The sequence below is a fragment of the Scyliorhinus torazame genome, chromosome 5 (assembly GCF_047496885.1).
Source record: "Scyliorhinus torazame isolate Kashiwa2021f chromosome 5, sScyTor2.1, whole genome shotgun sequence".
Lineage (NCBI taxonomy): Eukaryota > Metazoa > Chordata > Chondrichthyes > Carcharhiniformes > Scyliorhinidae > Scyliorhinus > Scyliorhinus torazame.
This window is the reverse complement of record NC_092711.1, coordinates 155,668,213-155,688,495: the sequence shown is the minus strand read 5'-3', so window position 1 is coordinate 155,688,495 and position 20,283 is coordinate 155,668,213. Positions and strand designations below refer to the sequence as shown.

Genomic DNA, 20,283 nt, shown 5'->3' with positions numbered 1-20,283 from the left:
TAAAACAGGACAGGGAGTGCGCGGGGTGGAAGGGGGGAGGCCCATCAATGGGTGGGGGTGGGGGGGGGAGGGGGGGCACCGTCCACTTGTAAATAATAGATAACTCCCATTGTACAGTGAAGGGCCCAGGAAAGGACCCAGAAACGACGAGTGATGGGGCGGAGGGGAGGGACGGGAGATGGGGGGACCGGCACAAAGGAAATTGACATGCACATTGTAATCGGCAGAGTTACCCTGACTGCTTGGATAGTGTATAATAAGCATTGCCACAAGTCTGTTACTGGATGAAAAAGAGGTGAAAAAAACTTCCCCATCCAATCCCGCCTCAATTTAAAGTGTTCCTCATAATCCAGATGGGTTTCCTGTAATAAAGCGATGTCGACTTTCTCCTTTCGAAAGGAGAGGATATTTTTCCTTCTGATAGGGTGATGGATGCCCCGTACATTCCCTGAGAAAATTTGCAGATTAACTGCCGCCATTAGTTAGGCGACAAGAGAGAACAGGAACAGATTTTCACACCACAATCGTGCGTGCGCCATTACCCCCTCCTCCAACTCACTTTACACCAGAGGCACCAAAGTTTCTCCAAATTGCTCCTTTCACAGATAAAAGCCCCGTCTGTACCAGAGTAGGATAAAGTCAACAACACATAAACCCTCCCATAATAACAAAAATACAAAAGAATCACCACCACAATAGACCCAAGGGGACATTCCTCAATAAGACTGAGGACCCGGAGGATTAACCTCACGGCCAGACTGTCGTTACCCTCAGGAAACCTTCTCCAAAATGAGGAGAAGAAAAGTAACTTTTGTAAATTGTTTTTACAGGATATTAGAAGAGGAGGAATTACAGACAGAAATCTCAAACGTCACATCTCAATCTGACTGAGTCTCTCAATTCCTTGAAACTGAATATCACCGGACTTTGAATCTAGAAGGAGAAATGTTTGTCTTTTCTGTCGGCTTCAAAACATCAGTGTGACTGGAAAAGCCCCGAGACACACACACACGAGTGAGAGTGTTCCAGGGCACTGACTGTGGAAAGAGCTTTAACCAGTTACGCAGCCTGAAAAAACATCTCACCATTCACAGCGGACAGAGACTGTACACGTGTTGTGTGTGGACGAGGCTTCAACTGATCGGCAAACCTGGAGAGACACGAGGATACCCAAAACATGGAGAAACGGTGGAAATGTGGGGACTGTGGGAAGGGATTCAGGGTCCCATCTGAGCTGGAAGTTCATCGGCGCATTCACACTGGGGAGAGGCCGTTCACGTGCTCTGTGTGTGAGAGGGGATTCGCTCAGTTATCCGACCTGCGGAAACATCAGCGAGTTCACACTGGGGAGAGGCCGTTCACCTGCTCTCAGTGTGAAAAGGGATTCACTCAGTTATCCACCCTGCTGACACACCAGCGAGTTCACACTGGGGAGAGGCCGTTCACCTGCTCTCAGTGTGAGAAGAGATTCACTACTTCATCGGGACTGCTGGCACATAAGCGAGTTCACACTGGGGAGAGGCCGTTCACCTGCTCTCAGTGTCAGAAGGGATTCACTCGGTTATCCGTCCTGCAGAGACATCAGCGAGTTCACACTGGGGCGAGGCGGTTCACCTGCTCTAAGTGTCAGAAAGGATTCACTCAGTTATCCGACCTGCGGACACACCAGCGAGTTCACATTGGGGAGAGGCCGTTCACCTGCTCTCAGTGTGAGAAGGGATTCACTACTTCATCCGGCCTGCTAACACACCAGCGACTTCACACTGGGGAGAGGCCGTTCACCTGCTCTCAGTGTGAGAAGGGATTCACTACTTCATCCGGCCTGCTGACACACCAGCGAGTTCACACTGGGGAGAGGCCGTTCACCTGCTCTCAGTGTGAGAAGGGATTCACTACTTCATCCGGCCTGCTGACACACCAGCGAGTTCACACTGGGGAGAAGGCGTTCACCTGCTCTCAGTGTGAGAAGGGATTAACTACTTCAGCGGGACTGCTGGCACACCAGCGAGTTCACACTGGGGAGAGGCCGTTCACCTGCTCTCAGTGTGAGAAGGGATTCACTACTTCATCTGGCCTGCTGACACACCAGCGAGTTCACACTAGGGAGAGGCTGTTCACCTGCTCTCAGTGTGAGAAGGGATTCACTACTTCATCCGGCCTGCTGAGACACCAGCGAGTTCACACTGGGGAGAAGGCGTTCACCTGCTCTCAGTGTGAGAAGGGATTCACTACTTCATCGAACCTGCTGACACACCAGCGTGTTCACACTGGGGTGAGGCCGTTCGCCTGCTCTCAGTGTGAGAAGGGATTCACTACTTCATGGAGCCTGCTGGGACACCAGCGGGTTCACACTGGGGAGAGGCCGTTCACCTGTTCTCAGTGTGAGAAGGGATTCATTTGGTTATCCAACCTGCGGAAACACCAGCGAGTTCACACAGGGGAGAAGGCGTTAACCTGCTCTTCGTGAGAGAAGGGATTCAGATATCCATACACCCTGCAGGAACCCTAGTGAGTTAACACCTGGAAGAGGCCATTCACCTACTCTGAGCAGGGGAGACATTCAATGATCCGTCCCATCTCCGGAGACACTAGCGAGTTAATTCTGGGGAAAGACCATTCATCTGCTCTCAATGTGGGGAGGGGGTTTTGTGATTCATCACACCTGTTGTGACTCCAACAAGTTCACAATAAATTGCAGATGTTGGCTCCGTTGTTATTGTTTCTGCTCTCACTGACATCCAGGACTGCATTTTGTTCATTCTGACATCTGGTGAATGGTGATGATTGGAGGGTTTCTTTCTGCTGGACTGGTCAGTCTAACACCTCTGCCTCCGGTGGGCTGACCATTTTTGAGGCTAGTTGCGATTACCTGGTTCCAAGTTTGACGAGGAGCACAGAATGAAAAGGTGTTTGCACATTGGAAGATATTTAGTTCCCAAAGCAGCCACGTTGCCATGAAGATGGGCTGTGGTGGTTACAGGGTTCTTTTGTCTAATTTATCTGGGTGTTTCTCACAGAAGGAGACTGTCATGGTATGAGGGGCAAGTTGTCTGTGGTAGATTGGGAAATTACAATAAACGTATCACTGAAAGTGGCAACGCAGGTGGATAAGGAGCTAAGAAGGCAGACGGCATGCTTGTCTTCATTGGTCTGGACATTGAGTATAAAAATTGGCAAGTCATGCAGCCGCTGCACAAAACCTTAGTTAGGCCACACGTGGATATTGCCTACAATTCTGGTCACCACATTACCAAAAGGATGTGGAGGCTTTGGAGAGAGTACAGAGGAGGTTTACCAGGATGTTTCTTGGCCTGGAGGTTATTAGCTATGAGGAGAGGTTGGATAAACTCTGATTGTTTTCACTCGAGCGACAGAGTTGAGGGACGACCTGATAAAAGTTTACAAAATTGACTGGCACGGACAGAGTGGATAGTCAGAAGCTTTTTCCCAGGTTGGAAAAGTCAATTACCAGGTGACAGAGGTTTAAGGTGCGAGGGGCAAAGTTTAGAGGAGATGTGTGAGGGAGTTATTTTTACACCGAATGCGGTGAGTGCCTGGAACTCGCTGCCGGAGGAGGTGGTGGAAGCAGGTACGATAGTGACGTTTAAGAGGCATCTTGACGAATACATGAATAGGATGGGAATAGACGGATACAGACCCTGGAAGCACAGAAGGTTTTAGTTTAGACAAACATCATGATCCGAGCAGGCTTGGTGGGCCGAAGGGCCTGTTCCTGTGCTGTCCTTTCTTCTTTGTTGTTCTTTGTATGACGATGGACAATAGACAGACAGGCAACCACTAGCATTTTATTTACATAAAATATAGATTCCTTTAAGAAGCAAAAATTAAACAGCAAAATGAAGCTATCGTGGCTAACAAGAAAAGTTAGATTCTATTAGATCAATGGAGGAGACTCAAAGTGGGTAAAATATTAGTGAGCCTGAGGATTGGGAACTTGGTTTAGAATTCAGCAAAGGACCAAGAAACTGATAAAGAGAAAATAGAATATGCGAGCAAACTGGGGAGAAACATAAAAACCAACAGGAAAAATTCCTACCGGAATGTGAAAAGGAAAAGATTAGCAAAGACCAATGTGGGTCCATTCCAGGCAGAGACAGGAGAGTTTATAATTGGGAATAAGGAAATGGCAGAGAAACTAAACAATGTGTGTTTGTCTTCACGGAGGAAGATACAGAAATCGTCCCCAAAACACCAGAGAACCAAGGGACCAGTGAGCACGAGGGAATGAAAGAGATTAGTATTCGTGAGAAAGTAGTACTGGAGAAATTAATGGTATTGAAAGTTAATGAGTCCCCAAAAGCTGCTGCTCTACATCCCAGAGTGTTGAAAGAGGCGGCTGTGGAGATAGTGGATACATTGGTGATCATCTTTCAAAATTCTATAGATTCTGGAATGGTTCCTGCAGATTGGAAGGTGGTAAATGTAACCCCAATATTTAAGGAGGGAGAGAGAAAACAGGAACCACAGAGCCATTAGCCTGACATCAGTAGGAGGGAAAATGCTACAATCTATTATAAAGGATGTGATAACAGAGGAATTAGGAGCAGGAGTAGGCCACTCGGCCCCTCGAGCCTGCTCCACCATTCAATAAGTTCACGGCTGATCTGATTGAAACCTCAACTCCACAGAGGCCCCTCAGAAAATACATCTGAGGAGATAGTAATGATATTCTTTATTATTATAATCTTTATTATTTTCACAAATAGGCTTACATTAACACTGCAATTAAGTTACTGTGAAAATCCGCCAGTCGCCACACTCCGGCACCTGTTCGGGTACACAGAGGGAGAATTCAGAATGTCCAATTCACCGAACAAACACATCTTTTGGGACTTGTGGGAGGAAACCCACACAGTTTTGGGGAGAACGTGGAGACTCCGCACAGGCAGTGACCCAAGCCGGGAATTGAACCCGGGTCCCTGGAGCTGTGAAGCAACAGTGCTAACCACCATGTGCCTCCACGCCGCTGTGTCAGTTATGGGGAACAAGGAAATGGCAGAGGAGTTTGTTTTTTGTTTAATATTTCTGTTCTCCTTTTTCACATTTTCTGCCAAATTTACACCCACCAACAATAAACAATCAGCAACAAATATGTCAATCCCCATAACAATAACAACAATCCCATCCTCCCACCAACCAACAAACATCAGCCCGCATGTTTACATAAACAAATTACAAAAAGGAATCAGGGATTACCCGTAGTCACCCTTCATACACACAGCCCCCCTCCCACCCACCCACCCCCCCAACTAATGTTCGATGTTATCCAGTTTTTGAAAGTGCATAATGAATAATGCCCATTAATTGTAGAACCCCTCCATCCTTCCCCTCAGTTCAAACTTATCCTTTTCAAGGGTCCAGTATTCCAACAGGTCCCCCCGCCATGCCAGGGCACAGGGTGGAGAGGCTGTTCTCCATCCCAGCAGGATCCGTCTTCGGGCGATCAACGAGACAAAGGCTACAATATCTGCCTCTGCCCCCGTTTCCAACCCTTGCTGATTTGACACCCCGAATATGGCCTCCCGGAGACCAGGGTCCAGTTTCACGTGCACCACCTCGGAAATTACCCTAAAAACCTCCTTCCGGTACTTCTCTAGCTTTGGACAGGACCAAAACATATGAACTTGATTAGCCCCCCCCCCCCCCCCCCCCCCCCCCCGCCGCCCGCAACATTCACACACATCTACTCCTTCAAAGAATCGCCTCATCCTCGCCCTCATGAGGTGTGCTCTGTATACCACCTTCAGCTGTATCAGCCCCAACCTCTCACATGAGGTGGAGGCATTTACTCTCCTGAGCACCTCACACCAGAACCCCTCATCTATAATAACCTCTCCCAACTCTTCCTCCCACTTTGCTTTGATCTCTTCCAGTGGTACCTTATCCTCTTCCAAAATAGCTCCATACACCGCTTACACTGCCCCCTTCTCCAGTCCCCTTGTCGTCAGCACCTCCTCCAGCAATGTGGAGGCCGGTTCCTCCGGGAAGCTCTGTATCTCCTTCCTGGCAAAATCCCGAACCTGCATGTACCTAAACCCTTCTCTCTGCTCTAGCCCATACTTCGCTTCCAGCTCCCTCAATCCTGCAAACCGACCCCGAAGAAACAAATCTTTTAGAGTCTTAATCCCCTTCTCTTCCCATTTCCGAAAACTTCCATCCCACCTCCCTGGTTCAAATCTGTGGTTCCCCCGAATCGGCATTTCCCTTGACCCTGCCCCCAACCCGAAGTGTTGGCGAAACTGCCTCCAGATTTTCAATGAAGCTATTATTACCAGACTCGCTGAGTATTTACCCGGAGCTATCGGGAGCGGCGCTGTTGCTAGTGCTTTCAGTCCCGACCCCCTGCACAAACTTTCCTCCATTCTGACCCACTGGGAATCAACCCCTCTGACCCAGCTCCGCACCTTCTCCACATTCGCTGCCCAGTAGTAGTACATCAGGTTCGGGATAACCAAACTCTCTGCCTGCCTTCCCCTCTGTATCAGCACCTTTCTCACTCTGGCCACCTTCCCTCCCCATATGAACGAGGTAATCCTTCCCTCAATCTCCCTGAAAGAAGCCTTTGGCAGGAAAATCGGGAGGCATTGAAAAATAAACAGAAATCGCAGCAAAACATTCATTTTAACCACCTGTACCCGACCCGCCAGTGACAGAGGGAGACCATCCCACCTTGCCAGATCAGCTTTCACTCTCCCCACCAAACTAGTGATATTGTACCTGCGAAGCCTCCCCCACTCCCGGGCAACCTGCACCCCCAGATACCTAAAGTGAGTCTCTGCCCTACGGAATGAATGGCAGAGGAGTTAAAACAGATTTTTTTGCATCAGTCTTTATGGTGCAAGATACTTTGACTATCCCATTAATACTAAAGAATGCGAATGGAACAATTAAATACCATCACTGGAGAAGTTGTATTGGACAAACTAATGGGGATAAGATAAGTCTCTTGGATGGCTGCATCCTAGGATCCTAAAAGAAATGGCTACAGGGATAGTGGATGCATTGATTGTAATTTTCCAAAAATCCTTGGATTCTGGAGAAGTACCAGAGGATTGGAAAACTGCCCATGTGACAACCCCTGATTCAAAATGGGAGGGAGGCAGAAAACGAGACACTATAGGACGATTAGCCTAACATTTATTATTGAAAAAATGTTGGAATCAATTATTAGGAAGTAATAGGAGCACATTGAGAAAATCATTATCTAATCAAGCAGAGTCAGCATGGCTTTGTGAAAGGGAAACCGTGTCTGACAATTTTATCAGAGTGTTTCGAGGAAGTCTCAACCAGAGTGAATAGAGGGGGACCAGTAGATGTGTTGTATTTAAACTTCCAGAAGGCCTTTGACAAGGTACCTCACAAACCGTTAAGTCATGAGATAAGAACCCATGGTGTTGGAGGTAGTATATTGACATGGATAGAGAATTGGTTAATGAGCAGGAAACAGCGAGTGGGAATAAGGGGTTCTCTTTCAGATTGGTGACCTGTAACCAGTGGGGTTCCACAGGGGTCAGTGCTGGGATCGCAACTGTGTACAATTTATATTAATGACTTGGGGGAAGGAAGTGAATGTACTGTGCCCAAATTTGCAGACAACATAAAAATAGATGGAAAGGCAAGTTGCGAGGGGGATTCAAACAGTTTGCAAAGAGATATTGAGAGGTTAAGCAAGTGGACAAAAAGTTGCCACATGGAGCATAATGTGGGAAAATGTGAAGTTCATTTTGGAAGGGAGAACAAAAGAACAGTATTTAAATGGAGAAAAACTGCAGAAAGCTGCAGCACAAAGGGACTTGGGGGAACTTGTGCACGGAACACAGAAAGCTAGCAGACAGGTGCAGCAGGTAATCAGGAAGGCTAATGGAATGTTGGCCCTGATTTCAAGGTGGTTGGAGTATAAGAGTCGGGAAGTCTTGCTGCAGCTGTACAAGGTGCTGGTAGAGACCACATCTGGAGAACTGAGAGCAGTTTTGGTCCCCTTATTTAAGGAAAGATATTATTTTATTGGAGGCTGTTTAGAGAAGGTTCACGAGGATGATCCCCATTATGGAGGGATTGTGTTATGAGCAAAGGTTAAACAGGTTGGGACTCTACTCATTGGAATTTAGAAGAATGAGAGGTGATCTCATTGAAACATCCAGGATTCTTAAGGGGTTTGACAGGGTAAATGCGGAGAGGATGTTTCCCTCATGGGAGTGTTGACCAGAGGGCATAGTCATAGAATAAAGAGATGTCAATTTAAGACTGAGCTGAGGAGGAGTTTCTTCTGAGAATCTTTGGAACTGAATTGTGGGGACAGAGTCCTTGTGTATATTTAAGGCTGAGATAGATTCTTTTTTTTAGTTTAAAAAAAAATGTAAATTTAGAGTGCCCAATTCATTTTTTTCCAATTAAGGGGAAATTTAGTGTGGCCAATCCACCTACCCTGCACATCTTTGGGTTGTGGGGGCGAAACCCACGCAAACATGGGGAGAATGTGCAAACTCCACACTGACCGTGACCCAGAGCCGGGATCGAACCTGGGAACATCGTGAGGCAGCAGTGCTAACCACTGCGCCACTGTGCTGCCTGGCTGAGATAGATTCTTGATCAGTCAGGGAACCGAGGATTACGGGGAAAGGGCAGGAAAGTGAACGTGAGGAATGTTAGTTTCAGACATGATCCTATTGAAATGTGCAGCAGGCTGGAAGGGCCGAATGGCCTACTCCTATTCCTTATGGTCTTAGTGTGGTCTTATTCCCACCTATCCCTGATAAACTTTCACCCCTTGATTTTCAAGAATCTATCCAGGTCTGCCTTAAAAATATTCAAAGACTCCGTTTCCACTGCCCTTTGAGGAAGAAAGTTCCAAAGACTCCCAACCCTCAGAGAAAAAAGTTCTCCGCCTTAAATGGGGCAAGTTATTGGTTTTGTAGTGACCACAATTTCTAGATTCTCCCACAAGAAGAAACATCCTTTCCACATCCATCCTGTCAAGGCCCCTCAAGATCTTACACGGTTCAATCAAGTCACCTAAACTCCATCGTACACAAGCCCAGCCTGTCCAATCATTCCTCATAAGACCAGCCTCCAATGCCAGGTATGAGTCCAGTAAAACTTCTCTGATCTGCTTCCAACACATTTACATCATTCCTTAAATGAGAGCAATACTGTACACAGTGCTCCAGATGTGGTCTCACCAATGTCCTGTATAACTGAAACATAACCTTCCTACTTTTGTATTCAATTCCCCTCACAATAAACAATGACATTCTATTAGCTTTCCTAATTACTTGCTGTACCTGTATACTCACCTTTTGTGATTAATGCTCTTGGACACCCAGATCCCTCTGAATCTCAGAGCTCTGCAATCTCTCACCATTTAGATAATAAGATTTTTTATCCTTCTGGCCAATATGGACAAAACATTTTCTCTCGTTATTCTCCATTTGGCAGATCCTATTCCACTCATTTAACATCTACCTTTTTTAAAAAAAAAATATTTTATTGAAAATATTTGGTCCACCAACACCATACATTGTGCATCCTTGACACAATATTATAACAATACAAATAACAATGACCTATTTTATAAACAGAAAATGAATAAATAATAAATAACAAAAATGAAAACTAACCCTAATTGGCAACTGCCTTATCACAAGTAACACTCTCCAAAAATATAATTTAACAGTCCAATATATAATTATCTGTCGCAACGACCTATACATATTATACAGTATATATTAACAACCCTGAGAGTCCTTCTGGTTCCTCCTCCCCCCCCCCCCCCCCCCCCCACCCCCGATCCTGGGCTGCTGCTGCTGCCTTTTTTCCATTCCATCTATCTTTCTGCGAGGTATTCGACGAACGGTTGCCACCGCCTGGTGAATCCTTGAGCCGACCCCCTTAGAACGAACTTAATCCGCTCTAGCTTTATAAACCCTGCCATGTCATTTATCCTGGTCTCCACCCCCGGGGGCTTGGCTTCTTTCCACATTAGCAATATCCTGCGCCGGGCTACTAGGGACACAAAGGCCAAAACATCGGCCTCTCTCGCCTCCTGCACTCCCGGCTCTTGTGCAACCCCAAATATAGCCAACCCCCAGCTTGGTTCGACCCAGACCCCCACTACTTTTGAAAGCACCTTTGTCACCCCCACCCAAAACCCCTGTAGTGCCGGGCATGACCAAAACATATGGGTATGATTCGCTGGGCTTCTCGAGCACCTCGCACACCTATCCTCCACCCCAAAAAATTTACTGAGCCGTGCTCCAGTCATATGCGCCCTGTGTAATACCTTAAACTGAATCAGCTTAGCCTGGCACACAAGGACGACGAGTTTACCCTGCTTAGGGCATCTGCCCACAGCCCCTCCTCGATCTCCTCCCCCAGCTCTTCTTCCCATTTCCCTTTTAGTTCATCTACCAAAGTCTCCCCTTCGTCCCTCATTTCCCTATATATATCTGACACCTTCCCATCCCCCACCCATGTCTTTGAGATCACTCTGTCCTGCACCTCTTGTGTCGGGAGCTGCGGGAATTCCCTCACCTGTTGCCTCGCAAAAGCCCTCAGTTGCATATACCTGAATGCATTCCCTTGGGGCAACCCATATTTCTTGGTCAGCGCTCCCAGACTCGCGAACTTCCCATCCACAAACAGATCTTTCAGTTGCGTTATTCCTGCTCTTTGCCACATTCCATATCCCCCATCCATTCCCCCCGGGGCAAACCTATGGTTGTTTCTTATCGGGGACCCCCCCAAGGCTCCAGTCTTTCCCCTATGCCGTCTCCACTGTCCCCAAATCTTCAGTGTAGCCACCACCACCGGGCTTGTGGTGTCGTTCCTCGGTGAGAACGGCAATGGGACTGTCACCATAGCCTGTAGGCTAGTCCCCCTACAGGACGCCCTCTCTAATCTCTTCCACGCCGCTCCCTCCTCCTCTCCCATCCACTTACTCACCATTGAAATATTAGCGGCCCAATAATGCTCACTTAGGCTCGGTAGTGCCAGCCCCCCCTATCCCTGCTACGTTGTAAGAATCCCTTCCTCACTCTCGGGGTCTTCCCGGCCCACACAAAACCCATGATGCTCTTTTCAATCCTTTTTTAAAAAAAGCCTTCGTGATCACCACCGGGAGGCACTGAAACACAAAGAGGAATCTCGGGAGGACCACCATCTTAACCGCCTGCACCCTCCCTGCCAGTGACAGGGATACCATATCCCATCTCTTGAAATCCTCCTCCATTTGTTCCACCAACCGCGTTAAATTTAACCTATGCAATGTGCCCCAATTCTTGGCTATCTGGATCCCCAGGTAACGAAAGTCCCTTGTTACCTTCCTCAACAGTAGGTTCTCTACTCTGCTCCCCTGGATGCACCACAAACAACTCACTTTTCCCCATGTTCAATTTATACCCTGAAAAATCCCCAAACTCCCCAAGTATCCGCATTATTTCTGGCATCCCCTCCGCCGGGTCTGCCACGTATAGTAGCAAATCGTCCGCATACAAAGATACCCGGTGTTCTTCTCCTCCTCTAAGTAGTCCCCTCCACTTCTTGGAACCCCTCAACGCTATCACCAGGGGCTCAATCGCCAGTGCAAACAATAATGGGGACAGAGGGCATCCCTGCCTTGTCCCTCTATGGAGCCGAAAATATGCAGATCCCCGTCCATTCGTGACCACGCTCGCCATCGGGGCCATATACAACAGCTGCACCCATCTAACATACCCCTCTCCAAAACCAAATCTCCTCAACACCTCCCACAAATAATCCCACTCCACTCTATCAAATGCTTTCTCGGCATCCATCGCCACTACTATCGCCGTTTCCCCCTCTGGTGGGGGCATCATCATTACCCCTAACAGCCTCCGTATATTCGTGTTCAGCTGTCTCCCCTTCAAACCCAGTTTCGTCCTCGTGGACCACCCCCGGGACACATTCCTCTATTCTCATTGCCGTTACCTTGGCCAGGATCTTGGCATCTACATTTAGGAGGGAAATAGATCTATAGGACCCGCATTGTAGCGGGTCCTTTTCCTTCTTTAAGAGAAGCGATATTGTTGCTTCAGACATAGTCGGGGGCAGTTGTCCCCTTTCCTTTGCCTCATTAAAGGTCCTCGTCAATACCGGGGCGAGCAAGTCCACATATTTTCTATAGAATTCGACTGGGAATCCATCCGACCTGGGGCCTTTCCCGCCTGCATGCTCCTAATTCCTTTCACCACTTCTTCTACCTCGATCTGTGCTCCCAGTCCCACCCTTTCCTGCTCTTCCACCTTGGGAAATTCCAGCCGATCCAAAAAGCCCATCATTCTCTCCCTCCCATCCGGGGGTTGAGCTTCATATAATTTTTTATAAAATGTCTTGAACACTCCATTCACTCTCTCCGCTCCCCGCTCCATCTCTCCTTCCTCATCCCTCACTCCCCCTATTGCCCGCGCTGCTCCCCTTTTCCTCAATTGGTGTGCCAGCAACCTGCTCGCCTTCTCCCCATATTCGTACTGTACAACCTGTGCCTTCCTCCATTGTGCCTCTGCAGTGCCCGTAGTCAGCAAGTCAAATTCTACATGTAGCCTTTGCCTTCCCCTGTACAGTCCCTCCTCCGGTGCTTCCGCATATTGTCTGTCCACCCTCAAAAGTTCTTGCAGCAACTGCTCCCGTTCCTTACTCTCCTGCTTCCCTTTATGTGCCCTTATTGATATCAGCTCCCCTCTAACCACCGCCTTCAGCGCCTCCCAGACCACTCCCACCTGGACCTCCCCATTATCATTGAGTTCCAAATACTTTTCAATGCACCCCCTCACCCTTAGACACACCCCCTCATCTGCCATTAGTCCCATGTCCATTCTCCAGGGTGGGCGCCCTCCTGTTTCCTCCCCTATCTCCAAGTCTACCCAGTGTGGAGCGTGATCCGAAATGGCTATAGCCGTATACTCCGTTCCCCTCACCTTCGGGATCAACGCCCTTCCCAGCACAAAAAAGTCTATTCGCGAGTAGACTTTATGGACATAGGAGAAAAATGAGAACTCCTTGCTCCTCGGTCTGCTAAATCTCCACGGGTCTACACCTCCCATCTGCTCCATAAAATCTTTAAGTACCTTGGCTGCTGCCGGCCTCCTTCCAGTCCTGGACTTCGACCTATCCAGCCCTGGTTCCAACACCGTATTAAAATCTCCCCCCATTATCAGCTTTCCCATCTCTAGGTCCGGAATGCGTCCTAGCATCCGCCTCATAAAATTGGCATCATCCCAGTTTGGGGCATATACGTTTACCAAAACCACCGTCTCCCCCTGTAGTTTGCCACTCACCATCACGTATCTGCCCCCGTTATCCACCACTATAGTCTTTGCCTCGAACATTACCCACTTCCCCACTAATATAGCCACCCCCCTGTTTTTTGCATCTAGCCCCGAATGGAACACCTGCCCCACCCATCCTTTGCGTAGCCTAACCTGGTCTATCAGTTTCAGGTGCGTTTCCTGTAACATAACCACATCTGCCTTAAGTTTCTTAAGGTGTGCGAGTACCCGTGTCCTCTTTATCGGCCCGTTCAGCCCTCTCACGTTCCACGTGATCAGCCGGGTTGGGGGGCTTCCTACCCCCCCTTGTCGATTAGCCATCCCCTTTTTCCAGCTCCTCACCCGGTTCCCACGCAGCTGTATCTCCCCCAGGCGGTGCCCCCCCGCCCGTCCCCTCCCATACCAGCTCCCCCCTCTCCCCAGCAGCAGCAACCCAGTAATTCCCCCCCCCCCCGCTAGATCCCCCGCTAGCGTAATTACTCCCCCCATGTTGCTCCCAGAAGTCAGCAAACTCTGGCCGACCTCAGCTTCCCCCCCGTGACCTCGGCTCGCACCGTGCAACGCCCCCTCCTTCCTGCTTCTCTATTCCCGCCATGATTATCATAGCGCGGGAACCAAGCCCGCGCTTCTCCTTTGGCCCCGCCCCCAATGGCCAACGCCCCATCTCCTCCACCTCCCCTCCTCCCCCCATCACCACCTGTGGAAGAGAGAAAAGTTACCACATCGCAGGATTAGTACATAAAACCCCTCTTCGCCCCCCACATTCGCCCCACCACTTTGTTTAAACGTTCTTTTTAATAACCCGCTCATTCCAGTTTTTCTTCCACAATAAAAGTCCACGCTTCATCCGCCGTCTCAAAGTAGTGGTGCCTCCCTCGATATGTGACCCACAGTCTTGCCGGTTGCAGCATTCCAAATTTTATCTTCTTTTTATGAAGCACCGCCTTGGCCCGTAGCCCTTCGATCGCCTGTAGTATCGGGGCCAACAGCTCTTTCTTCATTTCCTTTTTGAGCTCTTCCACACAGCATTTCAAGAACTCTTGTTGTTCAGGGCCCCATGTTAAACTGCCACCTTCCGACGCCATCTTGGTTTTTGCTTGCCTTCCTTGCCGCTGTTCTAAAGGATCCACTGCAATCCGGCCACTTTCTCCTCCTTTTTTCATCCGTATCCAGGGGGGATTTCCTTCTGGTTTACCGCACAGTGTTTTTAGCCGTCAAAATTGCCGTTGGGGCTCCTATCAAGAGCCCAAAAGTCCGTTTCACCGGGAGCTGCCGAAACGTGCGACTCAGCTGGTCATCGCCGCACCCGGAAGTCTCACATCTACCTTTTTAACCTCCTTATGTCCTTGTCACAATTTACTTTCCTGCTTATCTTTGTATCATTGGAATATAGGGGCAGGACTTGGCCATTCAGCCCGTCGAGCCTGCTCCACCATTCAATACGATCATGGCTGATCATCCACTTCAATGTCTTTTCCCCACATCCTTTGTGTTATTGGGATTTAGAAATCTGTCAGTCTTAAACACACTCAATGACTGAGCTTCCACAGCCCTCTGGGGTAGAGAATTCCAAAGATTCACAACTTGTAGATCAAACCATTGCCCCATTCTATCCTCATTTTCCTGTCAGTTTATTTCCCCCAAAAGCCCATCCAATTTCCCTTTGGAAACATTCCAACATCTCTGCTTCTACCCGCATCGTAGGAAGTGGCTTCCAGGTATTTCCCACTTTCTTCAAATGCAAATGAGTCTCAGTGAGCACAGAAAGAGGCCATTCTGTCCATTGTTCCCATGCTAGCTCTTTGAATGAACTATCTAATTACTCCTATCGCCCAGTAAGTTCTTTTCCTCAAGAATCTGTCCAGTTCCCTTGTGAAAGTTACAGTTGAACTTCCTTCCTGCAGCTTTGTCAGGCAGTGAATCCCAACAACTCGTTCTGTTTTAAATTGAATAATTTCACAATACGCTGTGTTTGGATTTTTACAGGGGATTTGAAATGGCACCTCCCGTGTCTTCATATCTAACCCTGAGTGAGAGACGTGGCCTACCCACCCTTTCCTTAGCCTAGTCTGGTCCTCGATCTTCAAATGTGTTTCCTGTAAAAATGGCACATCCGCGTTTAAGCTCCTCAAGTGGGCGAACATGCACGACTGTTTGACCGGCCCATTCAGCCCTCTCACTCTCCATGTGATCAACTGGTCAGGGGGCGTGCCCCTCCCCCTCTCCACTGATCAGCCATAGCTTCTCTTGGGCCAGCCCCGGCCCACATCACGCAACTCTCCAGGCCCGCCCTCAGATGCCCACCATCACCAACCCCCTCCTTATCGCACTTCAACAGCACCACCTCCGTCAACACCCTGAACAACACAATCTCAATACTCTGATCACCTGCTCACCCCCCACTGCGCTCCTGTGAACTAGCTCGCCCAGCTAGCCTGGCTGACCCGCCCACAGCGGCAAACTTCCTACCCCCCACTGATCCCCCCCTCCCCCCAGCACTTCCATGGTGCAATCAACAATAACAATAAGAAAATAAAAGATGCCCTCACCCCACCTGATCCTCCAGCCTCCCAGCAAAGAACCTCGCAAGAAAGACAAACGATCCCTGAGTGAAACGAGGTTCTTCCCTGACCGTCACCCCAAACAAAACAATACAATAAAAAAGCAACAACCACAATGGGACAGAGAGAATCAGCATCTCCTCACACCTCCTCCAAAGTTCAATGTCCTTCTCCTGCCAGTCCATTGTCTCTCTCAAACTCCATCGCCTCCGCCGGCGCTCCAAAATAATCCTCACGACCATTGTGGGTCACCCAGAGGTGGGCAGGGTACAGCATCCCGAACTTCACCCCCTACTTATAGAGGGCAGCCTTGACTCGGTTGAATCCCGCTCTCTTCTTGGCCAGGTCCACACACAGGTCCTGGTATACCCAGGGCTCATTACCCTCCCAGGTACATCTCGTCTGCCTGGCCCCCCTCAAGATCTTCTCCTTATCCAGGAATCGGTGTAACCTCGCCACCATAGCCCTCGGCGGCTCGTTCGCCTGCGGTTTCCTCATCAGCGCCCTGTGCGCCCGATCAACCACCGGGGCCAGTCAAAGGCCCCTTCCCCCATCAACGTCGCCAGCATTTTGGCGACACGAGCCTGCACCGCTCCCTCAATGCCCTCTGGCATCCCCACAATTCTTAAATTCTGTCTCCGGGAGCAGTTCTCCAGGTCCTCCACTTTCTCCCTAAGCAGCTTCTGGGTCTCTCGCATCATCCCGATCTCGGCCACCAACGAGGTAAGCTACACCTCGTGCTCCCCCACCTTCTGGATCGCCTGGCTCTGGATCTCAAGCCTCAGCTCCACACGATCGATCCCCGCTCTCAGCGGGTGTACCACCTTCTCCAGATCCTCCAGAGCCTCCACCCTCTGTTGGCTGAAAGTTTCATTCAGAAAGTCAACCAGCTGCTCAGTCGACCATTGAGCTGGTCGGGCTGACCCCTAGCTCTCCGCCATCTTTCCCTGTGTCACACAAAGAGCTTCTTGCTCTTCCAGCTCCTTTCTTCTAAACCCACTTCTGGTCCACAAATCCATTCACCGATGGAGTAAAGTCTTCCTCCACCACTCTTAAACCATTTTCCTTCAAAACATCCGCCCAGCAACTGGGGAGAAGGACCAAAAATTCCACCTCGAGCAGGAGCTGCCAAATGTGCGACCACTCACTCCATGGCCGCTACTGGAAGTCCGATTATTTCCAGTCTTGTAATATTATTCGTCACTCAGTGCTATAGAACTTGTGTGTTGCTAAAAAGAGGGACCAGCAGTCGAGGCTTTTCATCCTCACTCATCCGGACAGATCCAAGAATAGCAAATTTCAAAGGGAACAATTTTTTTGAAAACAGGTCCTGATTGTTTGGCAAGTCAGAATTGATTGGGCAATTCTTTGCCATGTTGATTGCAACACAGAGCAATTGACTCCCAATATTTTTGTGTAACTAAAGGGGTGAAAAATGTCCAGCTACTTTTATTCCAGTAATACCAATGATTTATCAGGCCTCTACTTTCTTGGGCAGGAAGTGGTGAGCATGGATCTGTGAAGCTGGATGAATCAGCACCTTTAGGAGAATTTGGAGGGTGTATATTATGTTTTCGGAATAACTAGCTACGGAAACAGACAAAAGTCTGCCTTGGTGCACCACTAGGTGTGAGAAGAGAATTGGAATGGAATATTAGGTACTGCACAGTGACACTGGCCAGAGGGATGTGGATGGAAATTTACTTTTGGGAAATGAGAGAGGAAAGAATGTTCCATAGAAACTGAAATTGTCTGTTCTATGTTTCTAGCTTGTAATGACAGGAATGAATTTTGTGATCTCCTTTTACAGGATATTAGAAAGTTGAGGATTTACAGAAAGTAAATCTCAAACCAAACATCACATCAAGATCTGACAGAGTCACTCGATTCATCTGGACCGGAATATCATTGGCATTTGAAGGTGGAAGGAGAAATGTTTATCTGTTCTGACTGCTTCAAAAGATTTTAAACATCAGTGTGACTGGAAAAGCACCGAGACACACGCACCCGAGTGAGAGTGTTCCAGACTGTGAAAAGAACTTTAACCAGTTCCACAACCTGAAAAACATTGCACCATTCACAGCGGAGAGAGGCCTTATCTCTGTTCTAATTGAGGAAAAGATTTCAACTGACCAGTAAATCTGGAGGGAGACCAGGATACCCACATCATGGAGAGACCATGGAAATGTGGGAATTGTGGAAAAGGATTCAAAGTCCCGTCTGAGCTGGAGATTCATCGACGCAGTCACACTGGGGAGAGGCCGTTCACTTGCTCAGTGTGTGGGAAGGGATTCACTAAGTCATCAACATTACTGAAACACCAGCGAATTCACACTGGGGAGAAGCCATTCACCTGCTCTCAGTGTGAGAAGGGATTCACTCAGTCATCCCACCTGCGGACACACCAACGAGTTCACACTGAGGAGAGGCCGTTCATTTGTTCACTGTGTGGTAAGGGATTCTCACTCTCATCTCACCTTTTGACACACCAGCGGGTTCACACCGGGGAGAGGCCATTCACCTGCTCCGAGTGTGGGAAGAGATTCTCTCAGTCTTCCACCCTCCTGACACACCAGCGAGTTCACACCGGGGAAAGGCCTTTCATCTGCTCCGGTGTGGGAATGGATTCACTCTCTCATCCCACCTGCTGATACACCAGCGGGTTCACACAGGGGAGGCTCTGTTCACCTGCCCTGACTGTGAGAAGGAATTCACCCGATCGTCCAACCTGCTGACCCACCAGCGAGTTCACACCAGGGAGAGGCCGTTCACCTGCCCTGACTGTGGGAAGAAATTTATTCAGTCATCCCACCTTCTGACGCACCGGCGAATTCACTCCGGGGAATTTTAACAGGGATGTCTCTGTAGGGTGGACGATTGACTGAATCCCTTCCCACACTGAGCACAGGTGAATGGCTTCTCCCTAGTATGAACTCGCTGGTGTGTCTGCAATTTGGATAACTGAGTAAATCCCTTCCCACATTGAGAGCAGGTGAATGGCCTCTCCCCAGTGTGAACTCGCTGGTGGAGCAGCAGGGTGGATGACTGGCTGAATCCTTTGCCACACTGCAAACAGGTGAATGGCCTCTCCCCAGTGTGAATCCGCTGGTGTATCAGCAGGGTGGATGACTTTTTAAACTTCTTTGCACAGCGAGAGCAGCTGAACCATCTCTCTCCTCTGTGAATGTGCTGGTGGAACATCTGATCCACAGAGTTCTTAAAGCCACCACCACTGTCAGAGCATTTGAAGTGTTTCTCACGGTTATGACTGTCCTGGTGTTTCAGCAGGTTGTATGACTGACTGAATCCCTTCCCACACACTGAGCAGGTGAACGGTCTTTCTCCAGTGTGAACCCGTTGGTGTCTCAGCAGGGCGAATAACCTAGTGAATGTCTTTCCACAGTCAGAGCAGGAGAATGCCCTCTCCCTGGTGTGAACTCGCTGGTGGGTCTGCAGGTTGGTAACTGACTGAATCCTTTGCCACACTCAGAGCAGGGGAATGGCCTCTCCCTGGTGTGAACTCGCTGGTGGAGCAGCAGTGACTGAATCCTTTGCCACACTCAGAGCAGGGGAACGGCCTCTCCCCGGCGTGACTGCGTCGATGAATTTCCAATTGCGATGGGCCTTTGAATCCCTTCCCACAGTCCTCGCATTTCCACGGTTTCTCCATGGTGCAGGTTTCCACGTGTTTCTCCAGGGTCAACGATTTATTCACGCCTTGTCCACACACACGACACGTGTAACTGGTTGAAGCTCTTTCCACAGTTAATGGTCTGGAACACTCTCACTCGGGGGTCTGTGAGTCTCAGACCCTTCCCAGTCACACTGATGATTATAATATTTTTAACCAGGCAGGACAAACAAACAACTTATCCTGAAGATTCCAAGGCCAATAATATTTCCGTCTCAATGAATCAAAAGATTCTGTCAGATCTTCCTGTGACGTTGCATTTGAGATTTGTCTCTGAATCCTCCCCTTCTAGTAGCCTGTAAAATAAGTTGACAACAATTCAGCATTGTCTGTATAGGATAGAAATTTAGAATACACAATTCTAGTTTCTATGGAACATTCTTTCCTCATTCGTTCCCCAAAAGTAAATCTCTGTCTCACACACTCTTCTTCCATACACACTTTGCTTTATCTAACACACAGCCTCCCAAATCTCCAAAAGGTGGCAGGACATTCTGGTGGACAGGCCAATTCTCACCACTTCCGGTACAAGAAACAGAGTCCTGATAATCATATATAGAACTGGAATAAAATTAGTTGGATATTTTGCACCTTTAATCAATACTCAAAAGATTGATGATCAAACTGTTTTATTCACAATAGCAAAGCATCACCCAATCAATTCTGATTTGCCAACCAATCAGGACCTACTTTGAAATGAATGAAAATCGCTTATTGTTACAGGTAG

The 20,283-nt window shown here is 48.6% G+C and overlaps 1 protein-coding gene across 1 annotated transcript in view; it reads left to right on the top strand.

Annotated features, from left to right (window-relative positions):
• The window catches only part of LOC140417987 (uncharacterized), a gene marked incomplete at its 5' end in the record, with an annotated part of 79,678 nt that overhangs the window by 47,569 nt on the left and 11,826 nt on the right, over window positions 1-20,283 (top strand). Inside the window, 3 exon segments of the mRNA XM_072501418.1 lie at window positions 1,145-2,461; window positions 18,001-18,472; window positions 18,475-18,734. Of these exon segments, the coding sequence (XP_072357519.1) occupies window positions 1,145-2,461; window positions 18,001-18,472; window positions 18,475-18,734 (2,049 nt within the window).